Below are 21,629 nucleotides of genomic sequence, written 5' to 3'. Positions count from 1 at the left end.
GAGGCTCCGGTGTCAGCGTCCAGTTTGACCTTGATATTTTAACTGCAGACACACACACACACACACACACACACACACACACACACACACACACACACACACACACACAGTCTGACAGTCCTTGACCCAGACAAACAGAAACCAGTGGAGGAAACTTGACAAAACTGAACAGAACTCATGAACTCACTCAGAGTTTCATGTCCGATTGATTCAACATCTGATCACTGATATTTACTGATCAATTAGACTGAAACTAAATCACGGTTTAAATAAACTCAATCATGCACCTGTCAATCATAAAGTCAAACATTGACTCAAAATCCACTGGTTTGTAATCTTGTTAGTGTCGTGTCTTAAAGGGATATTTCACCCAAAATCAATAATCCACCAATCCTCTCCTCACCGTCATGCCAAGGAAGGGTTTGGAGAACTCTCAGAGTCATCTAAACTCTTTAGGAGTTCCAGGGGGGGTCCGGCTGGTGACGGGTTTTCATATAATGGAGGTGGATAGAGTTCACTTCTGATTGGTCCAAAACACACACTATGAAACATCCAGATACCTCCATACTGCTCGTCCTACTGACCCAAGTGTCCTGAAGCCAAGGAGAAGACATGGAGAAGTTGATCTCTGTCTTTATCCTTGTTGTAGCAGCAGCTCCCAGTGGCTGGAAGAGATTTGCTGTGAGATGTTCGTTGGTCGTTGTAAACCATTGGATGTCTGATATAAACACTGGGAGCTGCTGCTACAACAAGATCTCTTTATTCTCATTGTATTTTCATCTGTTAGCTCTCTTAATTTATTTATTTATTCCTTTTTTTTAAAAAAAATCAGTTTTATCTTTATTTTCATGTTTTTCTAAACCATTTCATGCTCTATGTCTGTAAATGTAAATCACTGTGCAGCACTTTGGTAAACCTTTATGTGTTGTATAAATAAAGTGGATTGTATTGAAGCAGCTTTAGCCCCATTAGCCTCCATTATAACTGAAAACTCATCTTCAACATAAACCAGTGTGGCCTCTTCTGTAATTTAACTCTGTTTTGTTCCTGTTTTGTCGTCTTCAGCTTCCTTTTTACGCGTCATAATAAACAGATTACACGTGCGTCATGATTCCCATGTTTGTGCTTTTATTGTGAAGCCTGGAGTGAAGCATCGTCTGTACATCACACAGAGAAATGATGGAGAAATACAACAACAAACCTTTAATTACAGATCAGACAGCAGAGTCACAGAGTCTCTAAACCTCAGGAACAGTAATAACCTACTGGGGGGTCGGGGGGGGGGGCTGCTATATTCATGCTATAAACAAGTTTAGAGTCTAAAGACTTTCCTTCAATAGTGCAAATATAGAACTATTGTACTAAATTAATACAGTCAACGAGGTTTAAAATATTTAAAATATGATAAAATGACCACATGGACAAGGAGCTAAAAATAATAATAATAATAATAATAATAATAACAGTAATAATAATAATAATAATAATAATAATAATAATAATAATAATAATAACAATAGTGACACATGGAAAAGACGTTTGACTGTGGGTTTTGTAACGTGTAAGAAACTTTTCAGGCTGAATCTTTTATAAAAGTGCAGACATGACGACTTTTCAATGTTTGCGTACAAAATGACTAAATGTAAGAAAACGGAGCGACGTGTTGCCGTGACGCCGTGGCGACGTGGCGGTTTGCAGCCCACGAGCTTCTGATTGTCAGGAGATGAGAAAGTTTCTCAGTTTTTCACTGCAACGTGCAAAACGAGAAGAAGAAGCTCCGGTGCTGAGCAGCAAACTAACAGACGAGTCGGTGTCAGTGAGTTTTAACAGATTAAATATCAATGATCAATAATCTGATCGATTCCTGCAGGAAGAAGAAACCCAGTGAAACTCCGATCCAAACACCCAGAATCCTCCTGGTGCATCGCGTGGCCGTGGAGTCAGTGGACTTTTATTCACAGCTCATCCTCATTATTTATTAATCTGGTCACTGGTTTATTGTTGCTTTGTCTAGTTTTTGTCTTGTGTTGGTTTCAGTTCTAATCTTGTGACTTGCTGGTTTCTGAGAACGACAAAGTGAAATTTCATTGTCGATAATATCATAATAATAATAAACTTCCTAATTCCTAATGTCCTTATGAAGTTAAATCTCCCAGGAAATGATGTCGGCATTTACCAGCAGTAGCCTACAGTTTGTCATGGAAATAGAAACAACAACAAAAGAAGTGGCGGTTGTGTTACACAACATCAGATATGATTATATATAAGGAGTCCTCTACAGACACTGGTGCATTGTGGGATGTTTTGGCATCTTGCGGGTTTGTTTAAGTTTGTTTTTGTGTTTAAAGCAAAGTCCAGTTTCCTCAGTTCAACTTCACATATATAGTTTTGTTATAAGTCACTCATTCAGACGTCTAGTGAAGTTTAATATATTTTGTGTTGTTAGTTTTGAGTCCAGTGTTTTACAGCTGCAGTGTCAGTGAGTGGCCACCGGGGGGCAGCAGGAAACACTGGGAACTATCTATCTATCCTGTCAGACTCTATTTACCAAGACCCCCCATGAGAGGCTCCAATGATAGAAACAGTTTCACTTCCTGTCTCTCTAAGTGGGCGTGGCCAACCGTCACCACCTCGTCTGTGAACGTGTGTGTGGATTTATACAATCTGTAGGTAGATGAAAGTGAGATATTTATATTTTCTTATGATAAGATTAAATATTTACACTAATAACAGTCATATTGTCGTGAACAAAGTGGATTTTCTCCTGATGTGTCCGTCTGAAAGTTGCCATTTTGGTGTCAAACTGTTCAGAAGAGATGTGGCTTGTGGAAAATGAGTCCAACATTTACTTCAGTGACTGTGGGGAGAAAGGACAGACCATAATCTGTGTTCACGTTCAATTTTCCCATTGGAGTCAATACACTCAAGGCTGCCGCTCGTCTCCTAAAAACGCCGAGCAGAAACCCATGTGACATGTACCAGGGTTCCCACTCTTCTCTTGAAATTGTTTTCCAGGACTTTTTCAGCTGCTACAGTTTGACAGAGATTTACGGTAACCAGTTTGTTTCTATGTTTATTCCTCTCTCTCATTCTCTCTCCCAGAAGTCTGATTTAAAGATGTGCAGTCTATGGTTTTTACATTTACATTTACATTTATATAGCTAGCGCTTTTCACAATACCCAAAGCGCTTTACAGTAGTAACCATTATTCCTTCATACCACATTCACACCGGTGGTGGTAAGCTACGTGTGTAGCCACAGCTGCCCTGGGGCAGACTGACGCAAGCGTGGCTGCCAATTCGCGCCAAACGGCCCCTCCGACCACCACCGAACATTCATACACATTCACACTATGGCTCTAATGTATGAAATAATCTCTTAAATGCTAAGAAATTATGAAAAATGTATCATAGAACAGGACAAATATGTATTTTTTGGGGTGAAACGAAGTCCTTAGCAGGGTCTGAAAAAGTCAAATAGAGCTCTGGTAGCTTTTCTAAGACATTTGACTTTTTTTTCTCATTTTCCATGTGTTTTTCATGATTGAATAATTCGTCAACCATTTTCCAGGTTTTCCAGATTTTCCAGGAAGTCTTGGTTTATAAACCATCTTTGGTGTTGAGTCCTGCTACCCACGATGCACCGGGGCTTTGGGGGATTTGAGGACCAGGGTTTAAACTGGGTTCAGTGTCTTTACCTCCTCAGATCCATGTGGTGTAGCAGCAGCTGGTTCCTCTCTGGTGTCGGAGAGCTGAGACAGTTTGTTGTGTGTGTGTTTGTTAGTTTGTTTGTTTATGGCAGAGTTGTGTTTGTGTGTTTGTCACAGTCTGTTGTGTTGTTCACTACGTATTTACATCTACTGTTCGTACAACAAGGCACATTTTCTCCTGAGTTTCCTCAACACAACACAACACCAGTCGTTTCATTCCTTCGTTCATTCTGGTTTTTGCACTGTGAATATGATCAAGTATGACGTAAGTGTGTGTGTGTGTGTGTGTGTGTGTTGATTATTGATTATTGATTCTGATGGTTATCAATAATCATCCAGGTGGGACTCGGGGCTCGATCTTCAGCGACAGCTCGTACAGCGTGTCTTCATCCATCACCAGCGTCTTGTCCAGGAGGAACTGAGTCACCTGAGGAGAGAAACACAACTTAACCACTTCCTGTTGCATTGATTGATTGATTGATTGATTGATTGATTGATTGATTGATTGATTGATTGATTGATTGATTGATTGATTGATTGATTGATTGATTGGTTGACTGACCTTGGGCTGGTGCTCGATCCTGTAAGGTGCTTGTTGGAACTGGCGGATCTCGCGGATGATGTGAGAGATCTGAGGAAGCAGAGAGAGGTTCAGATCGTCACACTGACACTGAGACACTGTGTTCTGGTGCTGATCGCTGGTTCGACTCCCGACCAGACGGTTCATCTACTGAGTCAGTCCCGCACTGTCTCTCCTCACCCTGTCTCTCTAAAGAAAAAGCATCATTTCCTCCTCCATTATCTGTCAATCCATCCTGTTCGGACGAATTCGGCGCTACTCAAGCTAGCCGTTGTGACCAACGCACTTCCGGTTACTTTCACAAAATTAAAATTAAATAGAATTTGTGCTTTTACTTTGAAATAGGAAGCTAACCTACCCTGGATGTAGCTAGCTTGAACCAAAATAAAGCGTCTTTGCTTGAATCCTCCATTTTGACCGATCTCGTCCCGTTAGCGGCATTTGACCGCTCAAGATGCCTTACCGGAGAGTTTTGTCAGCTCTGAGACCAAGATCGGTCCGTTTAGAGTTGCTGAAGAGTTTCTCTGATGACTTTAGGTGGAGGCAGGCTAACACTACCCATACACTTCCAGTGTTTGAGCTAAGCTAATTCCATGGTTACTGCACGCACAGTCGAAAGGATGGTGTCTATCTGCTGGTCATGGACTCGGGAGTGAGGACAAGTTTTTCTGAACCAGCACCAAAAGCTCCTGACAAAGCTTCATTACCATCCTCATCTTGGAGAAGTTGACCAGCCCCTCCTGGGTGAAGTTGGGCGTCCCCTCCTCGATGAAGGCCAGGTCGGTCAGGTACATGCCCAGGTAGGGCACACAGGGGGGGTTGCAGCTGAAACATGAAACACACAGGACAGCGTCAGACTTCCTGCTTCCTGTCTGTCTCCACAGACAGCAGCTGGACATCTGTAGCATCTGGACATGTGTCCTCTGAGGACGAGCAGAGTAGCAGCTCTCACTTCTTCAGCGTCTCTCTCAGGTTCTTGAACCGTCCCTCTGACAACACCGTCTTCTGCAGCCGGTCCATCAGCGCCTTCGTCTGCAAAACACAAGCACATTGATTAAACCCCATCCACCATCATTCATCTATCATCCATCTATCATCCATCTATCATCCATCCATCCATCCATCCGTCCATCCATCCATCCATCCATCCATCCGTGCATCCATCCAAAAATCCATCCATCCATCCACCCATCCATCCACCCATCCATCTGTCCACCCATCCATCCATTTGTCCATCCATCCATCCATCCATCCATCCATCCATCCATCCATCCATCCATCCATCCATCCATCCATCAATTCATTCCCACACAGAAAGAACCTATAGGTTTTAATAGGTTTGAATATATGTGACATACATAAAATTGGCTGTTTTCATATATACACATGCTAAAATATATGCTGCATAAATGGTGCATATATGCACAGATAAACTGCATATAGGTTTCATATATAAAACCTATATGCAGTTTATCTGTGCATATATTTTAGCCTCTGGACTCTAGACTCTAGACTCTGGACTCTGGACTCTAGACTCTAGACTCTGACCTGTCTGCAGACTCTAGACTCTAGACTCTAGACTCTGGACTCTGGACTCTGGACTCTGGACTCTGGACTCTGGACTCTAGACTCTAGACTCTAGACTCTAGTCTCTGACCTGTCTGCAGACTCTAGACTCTAGACTCTAGACTCTGGACTCTGGACTCTGGACTCTAGACTCTGGACTCTAGACTCTAGACTCTAGACTCTAGACTCTAGACTCTAGACTCTAGACTCTAGTCTCTGACCTGTCTGCAGACTCTAGACTCTAGACTCTAGACTCTAGACTCTAGACTCTAGTCTCTGACCTGTCTGCAGACTCTAGACTCTAGACTCTAGACTCTGGACTCTGGACTCTGGACTCTAGACTCTGGACTCTAGACTCTAGACTCTAGACTCTAGACTCTAGACTCTAGACTCTAGTCTCTGACCTGTCTGCAGACTCTAGACTCTAGACTCTAGACTCTAGTCTCTAGACTCTAGTCTCTGACCTGTCTGCAGACTCTAGACTCTAGACTCTAGACTCTAGACTCTGGACTCTAGACTCTAGTCTCTGACCTGTCTGCAGACTCTAGACTCTAGACTCTAGTCTCTGACCTGTCTGCAGACTCTAGACTCTAGACTCTAGACTCTAGTCTCTAGACTCTAGTCTCTGACCTGTCTGCAGACTCTAGACTCTAGACTCTAGACTCTGGACTCTGGACTCTGGACTCTAGACTCTGGACTCTGGACTCTGGACTCTAGACTCTAGACTCTAGACTCTAGACTCTAGTCTCTGACCTGTCTGCAGACTCTAGACTCTAGACTCTAGACTCTAGTCTCTGACCTGTCTGCAGACTCTAGACTCTAGACTCTGGACTCTAGACTCTAGACTCTAGACTCTAGACTCTAGACTCTAGACTCTAGACTCTAGACTCTAGTCTCTGACCTGTCTGCAGACTCTAGACTCTAGACTCTAGACTCTAGACTCTAGTCTCTAGACTCTAGTCTCTGACCTGTCTGCAGACTCTAGACTCTAGACTCTAGACTCTAGACTCTGGACTCTAGACTCTAGACTCTGACCTGTCTGCAGACTCTAGACTCTAGACTCTAGACTCTAGACTCTGGACTCTGGACTCTGGACTCTGGACTCTGGACTCTGGACTCTAGACTCTAGACTCTAGACTCTAGACTCTAGACTCTAGTCTCTGACCTGTCTGCAGACTCTAGACTCTAGACTCTAGACTCTGGACTCTGGACTCTGGACTCTAGACTCTGGACTCTGGACTCTAGACTCTAGACTCTAGACTCTAGACTCTAGTCTCTGACCTGTCTGCAGACTCTAGACTCTAGACTCTAGACTCTAGTCTCTAGACTCTAGTCTCTGACCTGTCTGCAGACTCTAGACTCTAGACTCTAGACTCTAGACTCTGGACTCTAGACTCTAGTCTCTGACCTGTCTGCAGACTCTAGACTCTAGACTCTAGTCTCTGACCTGTCTGCAGACTCTAGACTCTAGACTCTAGACTCTAGTCTCTAGACTCTAGTCTCTGACCTGTCTGCAGACTCTAGACTCTAGACTCTAGACTCTGGACTCTGGACTCTGGACTCTAGACTCTGGACTCTGGACTCTGGACTCTAGACTCTAGACTCTAGACTCTAGACTCTAGACTCTAGACTCTAGACTCTAGACTCTAGTCTCTGACCTGTCTGCAGACTCTAGACTCTAGACTCTAGACTCTAGTCTCTGACCTGTCTGCAGACTCTAGACTCTAGACTCTGGACTCTAGACTCTAGACTCTAGACTCTAGACTCTAGACTCTAGACTCTAGACTCTAGACTCTAGTCTCTGACCTGTCTGCAGACTCTAGACTCTAGACTCTAGACTCTAGACTCTAGTCTCTAGACTCTAGTCTCTGACCTGTCTGCAGACTCTAGACTCTAGACTCTAGACTCTAGACTCTGGACTCTAGACTCTAGTCTCTGACCTGTCTGCAGACTCTAGACTCTAGACTCTAGTCTCTGACCTGTCTGCAGACTCTAGACTCTTGACTCTGGACTCTGGACTCTGATCTGTTTACAGACTCTAGACTCTAGACTCTAGACTCTAGACTCTAGACTCTGGACTATAGACTCTAGACTCTGGACTCTAGACTCTAGACTCTAGACTCTGGACTATAGACTCTAGACTCTGGACTCTAGACTCTGGACTATAGACTCTAGTCTCTGACCTGTCTGCAGACTCTAGACTCTTGACTCTGGACTCTGGACTCTGATCTGTTTACAGACTCTAGACTCTAGACTCTAGACTCTGGACTATAGACTCTAGACTCTAGACTCTGGACTATAGACTCTAGACTCTGGACTCTAGACTCTGGACTCTAGACTCTAGACTCTAGACTCTAGACTCTGGACTATAGACTCTAGACTCTGGACTATAGACTCTGGACTATAGACTCTAGTCTCTGACCTGTCTGCAGACTCTAGACTCTTGACTCTGGACTCTGATCTGTTTACAGACTCTAGACTCTAGACTCTAGACTCTAGACTCTAGACTCTAGACTCTGGACTATAGACTCTAGACTCTGGACTCTAGACTCTAGTCTCTGACCTGTCTGCAGACTCTAGACTCTAGACTCTAGACTCTAGACTCTAGTCTCTAGACTCTAGTCTCTGACCTGTCTGCAGACTCTAGACTCTTGACTCTGGACTCTGGACTCTGATCTGTTTACAGACTCTAGACTCTAGACTCTAGACTCTAGACTCTAGACTCTAGACTCTAGACTCTGGACTCTAGACTCTAGACTCTAGACTCTAGACTCTGGACTATAGACTCTAGACTCTGGACTCTAGACTCTAGACTCTAGACTCTGGACTATAGACTCTAGACTCTGGACTCTAGACTCTGGACTATAGACTCTAGTCTCTGACCTGTCTGCAGACTCTAGACTCTTGACTCTGGACTCTGGACTCTAGTCTCTAGACTCTAGTCTCTGACCTGTCTGCAGACTCTAGACTCTAGACTCTAGACTCTAGACTCTGGACTCTAGACTCTAGTCTCTGACCTGTCTGCAGACTCTAGACTCTAGACTCTAGTCTCTGACCTGTCTGCAGACTCTAGACTCTTGACTCTGGACTCTGGACTCTGATCTGTTTACAGACTCTAGACTCTAGACTCTAGACTCTAGACTCTAGACTCTGGACTATAGACTCTAGACTCTGGACTCTAGACTCTAGACTCTAGACTCTGGACTATAGACTCTAGACTCTGGACTCTAGACTCTGGACTATAGACTCTAGTCTCTGACCTGTCTGCAGACTCTAGACTCTTGACTCTGGACTCTGGACTCTGATCTGTTTACAGACTCTAGACTCTAGACTCTAGACTCTGGACTATAGACTCTAGACTCTAGACTCTGGACTATAGACTCTAGACTCTGGACTCTAGACTCTGGACTCTAGACTCTAGACTCTAGACTCTAGACTCTGGACTATAGACTCTAGACTCTGGACTATAGACTCTGGACTATAGACTCTAGTCTCTGACCTGTCTGCAGACTCTAGACTCTTGACTCTGGACTCTGATCTGTTTACAGACTCTAGACTCTAGACTCTAGACTCTAGACTCTAGACTCTAGACTCTGGACTATAGACTCTAGACTCTGGACTCTAGACTCTAGTCTCTGACCTGTCTGCAGACTCTAGACTCTAGACTCTAGACTCTAGACTCTAGTCTCTAGACTCTAGTCTCTGACCTGTCTGCAGACTCTAGACTCTTGACTCTGGACTCTGGACTCTGATCTGTTTACAGACTCTAGACTCTAGACTCTAGACTCTAGACTCTAGACTCTAGACTCTAGACTCTGGACTCTAGACTCTAGACTCTAGACTCTAGACTCTGGACTATAGACTCTAGACTCTGGACTCTAGACTCTAGACTCTAGACTCTGGACTATAGACTCTAGACTCTGGACTCTAGACTCTGGACTATAGACTCTAGTCTCTGACCTGTCTGCAGACTCTAGACTCTTGACTCTGGACTCTGGACTCTGATCTGTTTACAGACTCTAGACTCTAGACTCTAGACTCTGGACTATAGACTCTAGACTCTGGACTCTAGACTCTAGACTCTAGACTCTGGACTATAGACTCTAGACTCTGGACTATAGACTCTAGACTCTAGACTCTAGACTCTAGTCTCTGACCTGTCTGCAGACTCTAGACTCTAGACTCTAGACTCTAGTCTCTGACCTGTCTGCAGACTCTAGACTCTAGACTCTGGACTCTAGACTCTAGACTCTAGACTCTAGACTCTAGACTCTAGACTCTAGACTCTAGTCTCTGACCTGTCTGCAGACTCTAGACTCTAGACTCTAGACTCTAGACTCTAGTCTCTAGACTCTAGTCTCTGACCTGTCTGCAGACTCTAGACTCTAGACTCTAGACTCTAGACTCTGGACTCTAGACTCTAGTCTCTGACCTGTCTGCAGACTCTAGACTCTAGACTCTAGTCTCTGACCTGTCTGCAGACTCTAGACTCTTGACTCTGGACTCTGGACTCTGATCTGTTTACAGACTCTAGACTCTAGACTCTAGACTCTAGACTCTAGACTCTGGACTATAGACTCTAGACTCTGGACTCTAGACTCTAGACTCTAGACTCTGGACTATAGACTCTAGACTCTGGACTCTAGACTCTGGACTATAGACTCTAGTCTCTGACCTGTCTGCAGACTCTAGACTCTTGACTCTGGACTCTGGACTCTGATCTGTTTACAGACTCTAGACTCTAGACTCTAGACTCTGGACTATAGACTCTAGACTCTAGACTCTGGACTATAGACTCTAGACTCTGGACTCTAGACTCTGGACTCTAGACTCTAGACTCTAGACTCTAGACTCTGGACTATAGACTCTAGACTCTGGACTATAGACTCTGGACTATAGACTCTAGTCTCTGACCTGTCTGCAGACTCTAGACTCTTGACTCTGGACTCTGATCTGTTTACAGACTCTAGACTCTAGACTCTAGACTCTAGACTCTAGACTCTAGACTCTGGACTATAGACTCTAGACTCTGGACTCTAGACTCTAGTCTCTGACCTGTCTGCAGACTCTAGACTCTAGACTCTAGACTCTAGACTCTAGTCTCTAGACTCTAGTCTCTGACCTGTCTGCAGACTCTAGACTCTTGACTCTGGACTCTGGACTCTGATCTGTTTACAGACTCTAGACTCTAGACTCTAGACTCTAGACTCTAGACTCTAGACTCTAGACTCTGGACTCTAGACTCTAGACTCTAGACTCTAGACTCTGGACTATAGACTCTAGACTCTGGACTCTAGACTCTAGACTCTAGACTCTGGACTATAGACTCTAGACTCTGGACTCTAGACTCTGGACTATAGACTCTAGTCTCTGACCTGTCTGCAGACTCTAGACTCTTGACTCTGGACTCTGGACTCTGATCTGTTTACAGACTCTAGACTCTAGACTCTAGACTCTGGACTATAGACTCTAGACTCTGGACTCTAGACTCTAGACTCTAGACTCTGGACTATAGACTCTAGACTCTGGACTATAGACTCTAGACTCTAGACTCTGGACTCTAGACTCTGGACTCTAGACTCTAGTCTCTGACCTGTCTGCAGACTCTAGACTCTAGACTCTAGACTCTAGACTCTGGACTATAGACTCTGGACTCTAGACTCTGGACTATAGACTCTAGTCTCTGACCTGTCTGCAGACTCTAGACTCTTGACTCTGGACTCTGGACTCTGATCTGTTTACAGACTCTAGACTCTAGACTCTAGACTCTAGACTCTGGACTATAGACTCTAGACTCTGGACTCTAGACTCTGGACTATAGACTCTAGACTCTAGACTCTGGACTATAGACTCTAGTCTCTGACCTGTCTGCAGACTCTAGACTCTTGACTCTGGACTCTGGACTCTGATCTGTTTACAGACTCTAGACTCTAGACTCTAGACTCTGGACTATAGACTCTAGACTCTGGACTATAGACTCTAGACTCTAGACTCTGGACTCTAGACTCTGGACCATAGACTCTAGTCTCTGACCTGTCTGCAGACTCTAGACTCTAGACTCTAGACTCTAGACTCTAGACTCTGGACTATAGACTCTAGACTCTGGACTATAGACTCTAGACTCTAGACTCTAGACTCTAGACTCTGGACTATAGACTCTGGACTCTAGACTCTGGACTATAGACTCTAGTCTCTGACCTGTCTGCAGACTCTAGACTCTTGACTCTGGACTCTGGACTCTGATCTGTTTACAGACTCTAGACTCTAGACTCTAGACTCTAGACTCTGGACTATAGACTCTAGACTCTGGACTATAGACTCTAGACTCTGGACTCTAGACTCTGGACTATAGACTCTAGTCTCTGACCTGTCTGCAGACTCTAGACTCTAGACTCTGGACTCTGGACTCTGATCTGTTTACAGACTCTAGACTCTAGACTCTAGACTCTAGACTCTGGACTATAGACTCTAGACTCTAGACTCTGGACTATAGACTCTAGACTCTGACCTGTCTGCAGACTCTAGACTCTTGACTCTGGACTCTGGACTCTGATCTGTTTACAGACTCTAGACTCTAGACTCTAGACTCTAGACTCTGGACTATAGACTCTAGACTCTAGACTCTGGACTATAGACTCTAGACTCTAGACTCTGGACTCTAGACTCTGATCTGTTTACAGACTCTAGACTCTAGACTCTAGACTCTAGACTCTGGACTATAGACTCTAGACTCTGGACTATAGACTCTAGACTCTAGACTCTGGACTCTAGACTCTGGACCATAGACTCTAGTCTCTGACCTGTCTGCAGACTCTAGACTCTAGACTCTAGACTCTGGACTATAGACTCTGGACTCTAGACTCTGGACCATAGACTCTAGTCTCTGACCTGTCTGCAGACTCTAGACTCTAGACTCTAGACTCTAGACTCTAGACTCTAGACTCTGGACTATAGACTCTAGACTCTAGACTCTAGACTCTAGACTCTGGACTATAGACTCTAGACTCTAGACTCTAGACTCTAGACTCTGGACTATAGACTCTAGACTCTGGACTCTAGACTCTGGACTATAGACTCTAGTCTCTGACCTGTCTGCAGACTCTAGACTCTTGACTCTGGACTCTGGACTCTGATCTGTTTACAGACTCTAGACTCTAGACTCTAGACTCTGGACTATAGACTCTAGACTCTGGACTCTAGACTCTGGACTATAGACTCTAGTCTCTGACCTGTCTGCAGACTCTAGACTCTTGACTCTGGACTCTGGACTCTGATCTGTTTACAGACTCTAGACTCTAGACTCTAGACTCTAGACTCTGGACTATAGACTCTAGACTCTGGACTCTAGACTCTGGACTATAGACTCTAGTCTCTGACCTGTCTGCAGACTCTAGACTCTTGACTCTGGACTCTGGACTCTGATCTGTTTACAGACTCTAGACTCTAGACTCTAGACTCTAGACTCTAGACTCTAGACTCTGGACTACTCTAGACTCTGGACTCTAGACTCTGGACTATAGACTCTAGTCTCTGACCTGTCTGCAGACTCTAGACTCTAGACTCTAGACTCTGGACTCTAGACTGTGGATGTGGATGTGGACTCTGACCTGTCTGCAGACCTTGGCCCAGGTCTTCTTCAGCCTGTAGATGGCGCTGCGGTTGAGGGCCGAGGTGATCTCCAGGACTCCGTTGTAGTTGTTGAGGCAGCGGCAGATGTCGGCCACGGCCAGCCACTTCTCTATGGAGCCGGCTCTGGAGCCCACGTCGCTGTGAGCCATGATCTGAGACGCCACCAGGTTGCTCATCTGAAAGGGACAAGGACCATGATGTCAGACCGTGATATCACCACGGGACAGAGACCAGACCACGTCATGGTCTCAAGCCTATCAAGTCACTTTGAAACCCATAATAGCAATATATAAGCAAGCAATACAAATTATGGATCAAAAACCAATGAGATGGCACCACTGCGGCATCCTGAGAAAACACAACCTTCTTGCATTTGAAAACTTTATAATTTACTGTAACATCAGACTCGTTTTTAAATGTCTTCATAACTGTGTATCATCCCTGTTCTATCTCATACTGTTGATAATATGTTCTGTATTTTTAGATTAGCCGCCTATGGACTGGTGTTGAAAATTAGCACATGTGCTAAACACACCCAAGCAAAGCATCTGGTCTGTCCACTGGAACAGTCTCAATGTATTTGTGATGTCCATATCAAATAAATAAACATAACATAAGTGTGACTGTTCTGACCTGGGTGGAACCAACAATTTATTTATTTTTGCAGCCACTAGGTGGTGCTAGTTCTTGTGTGGGCCTCATGCCATGCCTTTAGTTTATGTAGGCGGCCATCTTGAATTTTCTGTTTTCATGAGCACATTGTGGAGCTGAGCGCGGGGACAGTCGACATTCACCCTTCTTGGGGCGTTAATCGAGGCATTGTCTGTGAGTAACTTGAAATAAGGCGCTCGTATTCATGGAAATGTTTATGTTTCATGCAGATGTTAATTAATGTTTAGTAAAATAGTCAGTTCATATGTGAATTGCTTCTTAGCTGTTCTTAGCTAGCTGTGTTAGCTAGCTCTGTTAGCCAAATACGCTAATATTATGTATGTTGGTGAGGTCTGTACAATAATTGTGTATTTTTGTTACTTTCAATTTCAGTTTTACCTATTCCTATGCTGTCACTGTGAATCAGTGGTGAAGAATAAAACCAACTGACATCAACGACAGTGTGTGAATGAGTTATCTGTCTGCCTAGGATAAGAAGGGGACTCTTTGACGAGGGCAGAACAGTGACTGAACAAGACTGTAATGTTTAATTGTTATCTAGCCTAATGCCACTGTCACAATCATTCACTGTTGAAAGTCCAAGACAAAGTGTTATAATCTCTAGACAAACAACTTTTAGACCAGACCTAGTAGGCCTACCTAATCATAACACATGATGCATGAAACTCACACAGAATTGAAACAAATTGCATCCAGTGGAAATTGCCCTTTACTTTGCTACACCTCTGCCTGGCCACGTGCATTTGTTTACAACAGAAGCCATCAAAAAAATCAATAGATGGAGCTGTGGATTTATACAATGTTAGACGTGTATATTTGTGTAGTCATAAACAAAAGAATGCAGATTACGGAGCGCGTTTGAGTCGCGGTGCAGCAGAGAGGAGAGCTGGGACACCTCGTCCTCAGGCGGATCAGTCGCTAACAGATCAGATCCACAGGAGGAGGTGGAGACAGACAGACAGACAGACAGATGAAGACGTTATAATCTGAAGTTTGTTCTCACGTCGTTAAAGTGCTGACTGGTCTTCATGATGAACGGAGTTCTCTCAGTCTTATCCACCTTCATCCAGCCCTGACCCAGGAACTCCCTGCAGGACGGAAACACACAACCAATCAATCATCAATCATCAATGATCAATCATCAATCATCAATCATCAATTCTATCTTAAGAGCAGAACTACAAATCATTAAGGGGACAACGAGGAGTTTTGGAAAGCGAAGTGTTTTCGCTACGTCTCACCTGTCTGTAAGACAGACGTATACATGACGGAGAAAATCCAATTCCAATCGCATTATCTGGGTGTCTTAATCGGAGTTCTCCAACTCCGACTTCAGTCGGACTAAGGTGTTTACATGCACTTCAGTTGTCCAGTTCTAGTCGGATTAAGGCAATAATTTGTTTTTTTCAAGTGTCATGTAAACGTAGTGACTGACTCACTCGTAGGGGATGCTCCTGAACACGATGTGATCCAGCAGCGTGATCTGCTCGGCCAGCTCCATCGCAGACAACGACTCAAAACACTCGGCCTTCGGACTCTCCGCCTGCACACACACACACACACACACACACACACACACACACAGGTTGTATTCTACAGCGCACACACCTCAGAGATCTACGTCACCACACTGCAAAAACTCAAAACCTTTCCAAGAATATTTGTCTAATTTCTAGTCAAAACTAATCTCTTTTCACTTAAAATAAGACTCATCACCTAAAAATTAACTTGTTTTTAGATCATTTTCACTTGTTTCAAACTAATTTTCACTTGAAATAAGTAGAAAAATCTGCCAGTGAAAGTAAGTTTTTTGTGCTTGTAATAAGGAAGAAAAACTTAGCTCCACTATCAGATTTTTCTACTTATTTCAAGTGGAAATCTGCTTGAAAGAAGTAAAAAGTGTCTAAAAACAAGCTGCTTTTTAATGTGATGTGTCTTATTTTAAGTAGAATGAGATTTGTTTTGACTAGAAATAAGACAAATATTCTTGGTAAGGTGTTGAGTTTTTTGCAGTGTACCCACACTCACCGACTCTAAGAAACCACCTCCACCTGTTCTCTCACTGATTTGAATTTCCCTCCTAGGGATGAATAAAGTATTCTCTACTCTACTCTACTCTACTCTAACTACAACCATAGCTTTTCCTGAGGGGGGGGGATGACATCATCATCATATCTATGACATCGTTCTTACCACGATGAAGTGGAGCAGGGGGCAGCTCTTCTGTTCCACAACCAGACAGAGATAAAGGATTTCAACAACAACTCAGAGGTTGGTTTCAGTATTAGATCCCTTCTTTATCCTTATTATCATTATTACTATTGTCATTATTATTATTATTGATAAAGTGACACTGACCATCTGGAGGATGTCCTCTATCTTCAGCTGAGCGTCGTCTTGTTCTTCTTGAGAAAGTGCACTGAGGACAAAACACATGCTATTACAGTAATTATAGTTTAACAAAGAAAAGAAAAGAAAACTTGATTCAATTCATTTTCTTTCTCTGAATAAAATGTATTATAATGAAAGATCGACAGATGATAGATGGATAAAGGATAGATGGATGGATGGATGGATGGATGGATGGATGGAGGGATAGATGGATTGATAGATGGATGGATGGATGGATGAACAGATGGATGGATGGATGAACAGATGGATGGATGGATGGATGGATGGATGGATGAACAGATGGATGGATGGATGAACAGAGGAATGGAGGATGGATGGATGGATAGATGAACAGATGAATGGATGGATGAACATATGGATGGATGGATGAACATATGGATGGATGGATGGATGGATGGATGGATGAACAGATCGATGGATGGATGAACAGAGGAATGGAGGATGGATGGATGGATAGATGAACAGATGAATGGATGGATGAACATATGGATGGATGGATGAACATATGGATGGATGGATAGATAGATAGATAGATAGATAGATAGATAGATAGATAGATAGAACGATAGATAGAACGATAGATAGAACGATAGATAGATAGATAGATAGATAGATAGATAGATAGATAGATAGATAGATAGATAGATAGATAGATAGATAGATAGATAGATAGATGGATGAGTGTACCTTAGTATGTTGCTGGTGGCCTTCCTCTCCTGAGGCAGCAGGTCTGGATCTCTCAGGACTTCCTCCAGCAGACCAACCACTCCGCTCTTCAGCTCACTGTTCATGTCAAAGTCCTGCAGCGCACACACACACACACACACATTAATTAACACACACACACACACACACACACACACACACACACACACACACACAGACACACACACACACACACACATTAACACACATTAACACACACTGGCGCCCTCTACAGTTCAGTTACATGTGAATCAAGAGTTTAAAGATAAAAACAGAAGATGACAGAGAGAAGAGAAGAGCTGCTGCTGCTCTGACTCTTTAGTGGACGTGATGACAGGAAACTAGGAGACAAACAGACTCTAAATAAAACTTTATTTATTGCGTCGACAGAAACAGAACCAGCTGGTTTTTAACCTGTGACTCACAGAATCAACAAAGAACCCATTTATTAAAGGGATAGTTCAACATTTTGTCAAATTGGCCCATTACCATAATCCCTATAGTCATAGCAGTAGGTTCGTTACCTTTAATTATTGTCGGTGCAAGCTGTTTTTAGAACGGCGGAGCAGAGCCGTGAGCTGCTCAGAGCTACGCTACGGAGGGTCATTATGGGATTTCTTGGTTTCAAACTCATCAAACTCATCAAATACACAATCCAACAACTCCACAACGCTCTGGTGGACAAGTTGTGAGCTGCACATTCACCACGCTATGAGATAATAACACAACGTTACCACACAGAGTTGTTTTAGAGGGAAATTCATGTAAAACCACTGATGCTCGTTGCCTTCAGGGACAGTTTTTCATCAACAGTCTCTGTATTTCCCTCTAAAACAACTCTGTGTGGTAACGTTGTGTTATTATCTCATAGCGTGGTGAATGTGCAGCTCACAACTTGTCCACCAGAGCGTTGTGGAGTTGTTGGATTGTGTATTTGATGAGTTTGATGAGTTTGAAACCAAGAAATCCCATAATGAGCCAGCTCACGGCTCTGCTCCGCCGTTCTAAAAATAGCTTGCACCGACAATTAAAGGTAACGAACCTACTGCTATGACTATAGGGGTTATGGCAATGGGCCAATTTGACAAAAAAAATGTTGAACTATCCCTTTAATAACAACAACAAATACACGTTGACACAAAAGGCACAAAAATACATTCTTATATAATCTGAAATAAAAGACCAGGAGGAGGAGGAGGAGGAGGAGGAAGATGACCTTTCTGTGGGAGAAACGACACGCAGAGCAAAGAGCACACACACACACACACACACACACACACACACACACACACACACACACACACACCGTGGACCGACCTGTGAGTGTTTAGAGACCCAGTGCCGCAGCACGTTGAGGACTCGGTTGGTGGCGGCTCGGCGGATGATGAACTCTTTGTCACAGGATTTCTCTGAGTTACTGAAACCTGAAGAAACATGAGACCACATGAGAGGATTGTTAGTTTAGTTTAGTTTATTAGTTTAATAATAAGGGACAATGTGCAATGACATTAATCATTTAAAGGGGGAAAAAATGAAAAGCTGGTTGCACCAGATTTAGCTCCCAGCTAATTTATTTCCATCTGTAGTCCCTACACATAACATAAATGTGATAAAATACACAGAATACAAGCTACGGTTAGACAATGGACAACACTTAGACAACAACATGCAGGGCCGTTGTCTAGGGGAGAAAGGTGATGATAACTCTAGGGGCCCAGCACTCGGTAGGGCCCATAAAAAACCCCAGTAGTCTTATCTTTGTATGACTGATTTATTCTGCGTAAGACCCTGACTAATACTCATAGTACACTGTAAAAACTCTACATCTTTCCAAGAATATTTGTCTTATTTCTTGTCCAAATGTCTCATTTCTAGTCCAAACTAATCTCTTTCCACTTAAAATAAGACTCATTACCTAAAAATTAACTTGTTTTTAGATCATTTTCACTTAAATTCACAATAAATAGAAAAATCTGCCAGTGAAAGTAAGTTTTTTGTGCTTGTAATAAGAAAGAAAAACTTGCTCCACTATCAGATTTTTTCTACTTATTCCAAGTGAAAATCTGCTTGAAAGGAGTAAAAAGTGTCTAAAAACAAGCTACTTTTAATATGATGAGTCTTATTTTAAGTAGAATGAGATTTGTTTTGACTAGAAATAAGACAAATATTCTTGGTAAGATACTTGAGTTTTTGCAGTGTAATGCTGCATTAGCATCAAAACAAAGAAGGCTAAATAAAAAACAATAATACATACGTAGTCTAAGAAAAAAAAAGGAAAAGTTGGGGGGAGGGGCCCACTTTAGTATTCTTTAAGGGGGCCCAGAATTCCTAGCAACGGCCCTGACAACATGTATGAGGTAGGCAAAGTGCAAAGTGCTTATAGCAGCAAGATGTTGATTGTTATATACTGTATGTGTGGTGGACACAGTGCAAAGTTCTCATAGCAGCATGATTATTCATAGTATTGATCATAATAAATAAAGTAATAATAAAGATGAAAGTGGCAACAGTGGCAGATGTAAGGAGGAGTAAACCCCCCCCCTCTCTCTCTGTCTGGGTGTTTTGACCTTCCCGGCTCACCGTACTCACCCTGGGAGCTGCTGTGGCCGGCGGCGGCCGTGGCGATGGCGAAGGCCGAGGCCGGAGACATGGGACAGCGAGAGTTCTCCCCCGGAGAGACTGAGAGGAGACAAGAGACGTTAAAGGACAATTCCGGGCAAATTCAACTGGGGGCTGTATCTTCCTAACATTTTAGGTCTAAAATTAGATTAGATAGATTGCCTTTATTGTCATTGAAAAAAAAAAGAATTCAACGAAATTCACGTTGCTTCCCCGCTGTGATACCACACAACACACACAAGACAGAATAAATACAAAACATAAAACCTATAAAAACATCATGAAATATCAGTATAAAAGCATATGGGAACATTAGTCCACAAAAAAAGATATTGCATGTTGCCCGCTGGGGATTCTTTAGGCTGCTATTCAGTTCTTTAATGGCACAAGAATAAAAACTGTTCTGGAGTCTTGATGTGCGACTCTTCAAGCAAAAGTAAAAGGAGGAATCTGAAGGTTTTCAGTTTAATTGCTCCTGTTTAGGCTGTTTCCATCCCTCAAAGCCACAGACAGCGTCAGATGGAGACTCAAACATGCAGCCAGAAGTTTATTTACTTCAACAAGCCGACATGTTTGTAAAACTAGATCTAATTCAAAGTCTGGCGGAGTCGAGACTCAAGTTGACGCTCGGTGTGTTCAGGTGCAGTGGGAAGCTCCCGTTTGTGTCATAAACACAAGAATATCAACTCTGGACTTGCAGTGACATACTGTATTACAGTTATTCTTCTCCCAGAAGGATCTGAATGGTTTAGTCTTGTTGGAGGAAGTCCAAAAAGATTTTTTCTTTAAATTTGGGAAATAATTCTTCTCTAATTTCTTTGTATTTGGGACAATTTATGAGGAAGAGAGTTTCGGTCTCTACTTGGACACAAAATCTTTTTCTTCATTCTCGCCGTTCTCTTTCATGGCGACCGGTTTCAATGGCAAGTTGATGGTCACTGAGTCTGTATTTCATAAAGCTTTGTCTCTTAGGGGGTTGTTTTATTCAGGTTAAATATTGGACAAATTGAAATTCTTCAAATTCTCCGTCCAGTAAACTATAACATTCTAATTAGTGTGAATGCAAAGCACTATTGTTCTTCCTCTCCGCCATTTTCTTTATACTTATTAGTGTGATCAGCATTCACACTATTGTTCTTCTGTTCGGCAATTTTCTTCCGCCTTTTTACGGTCTTCTTCTAGTCCTTCATACTTTGTGCTATTTCAACAATTCATACATCAAATCGTGCAGCTTTTTCTGGACATTATCAGAATTACTTTTCTCTTTTCAAATATTCATACTTTTTGCAATATTCAACTACTTCTGATTTATTTTTCCCCATAGAGAATTGGAACGGTCTTCAAACTCCTCAAATCTTCTTACTTCTTTCAGCCACTAAAGCTTCACCATACTTTCTGATCTGTACACAAACTTGTAATGGCTCATTCATACTCTTTTTTTTTTTTTTTTAAGCATCATTGAAAAATCTCACATTCATCTAAGTCTCAACCTCTCTTCAGAAGTCAGTGACCTCTTATACAGGGATTTCTTTTACCCTTCTCTCATTGAATGTAACTATGGTGAAGTGGTTAGATCACTGGGCTGATGTACTGAAGGTTGCAGGTTCAAATCCAGCCCCGACCACTTTGTTAGTGAATCATTCCCCCAGTCTTCCTCTGTTGATTTCTGATAACTTGCTCCTTGTTTAAACTGTGTAAACTACAACTGTTCGATTCCTGCCTCAGACATGTTTCTTG

General features: G+C 42.9%; 1 protein-coding gene across 1 annotated transcript in view; it reads right to left on the bottom strand.

Annotated features, from left to right (window-relative positions):
- Nucleotides 1–4,009: 4,009 nt before the first annotated feature.
- The window catches only part of rasgrf2a (Ras protein-specific guanine nucleotide-releasing factor 2a), a 63,597-nt gene continuing 45,977 nt past the window's right edge, over nt 4,010–21,629 (bottom strand). The window contains exons 19-30 of the mRNA XM_085792531.1: nt 19,863–19,952; nt 18,591–18,697; nt 17,256–17,368; nt 16,515–16,575; nt 16,350–16,379; nt 15,596–15,699; nt 15,160–15,244; nt 13,463–13,660; nt 5,242–5,321; nt 4,997–5,114; nt 4,272–4,340; nt 4,010–4,136 (exon numbers count right to left, since the gene is read on the bottom strand). Of these exons, the coding sequence (XP_085648657.1) occupies nt 4,041–4,136; nt 4,272–4,340; nt 4,997–5,114; nt 5,242–5,321; nt 13,463–13,660; nt 15,160–15,244; nt 15,596–15,699; nt 16,350–16,379; nt 16,515–16,575; nt 17,256–17,368; nt 18,591–18,697; nt 19,863–19,952 (1,151 nt within the window). The 3' untranslated portion in view covers nt 4,010–4,040. The remainder of the gene's footprint in view (nt 4,137–4,271; nt 4,341–4,996; nt 5,115–5,241; nt 5,322–13,462; nt 13,661–15,159; nt 15,245–15,595; nt 15,700–16,349; nt 16,380–16,514; nt 16,576–17,255; nt 17,369–18,590; nt 18,698–19,862; nt 19,953–21,629) is intronic.

This window comes from Trachurus japonicus, chromosome 12, assembly GCF_045865225.1.
Source record: "Trachurus japonicus isolate A0001 chromosome 12, Traja_1.0".
Classification (NCBI taxonomy): Eukaryota; Metazoa; Chordata; class Actinopteri; order Carangiformes; family Carangidae; genus Trachurus; species Trachurus japonicus.
The sequence above is the reverse complement of the archived record's forward strand: the minus strand, read 5'-3'. Positions and strand labels throughout refer to the sequence as shown.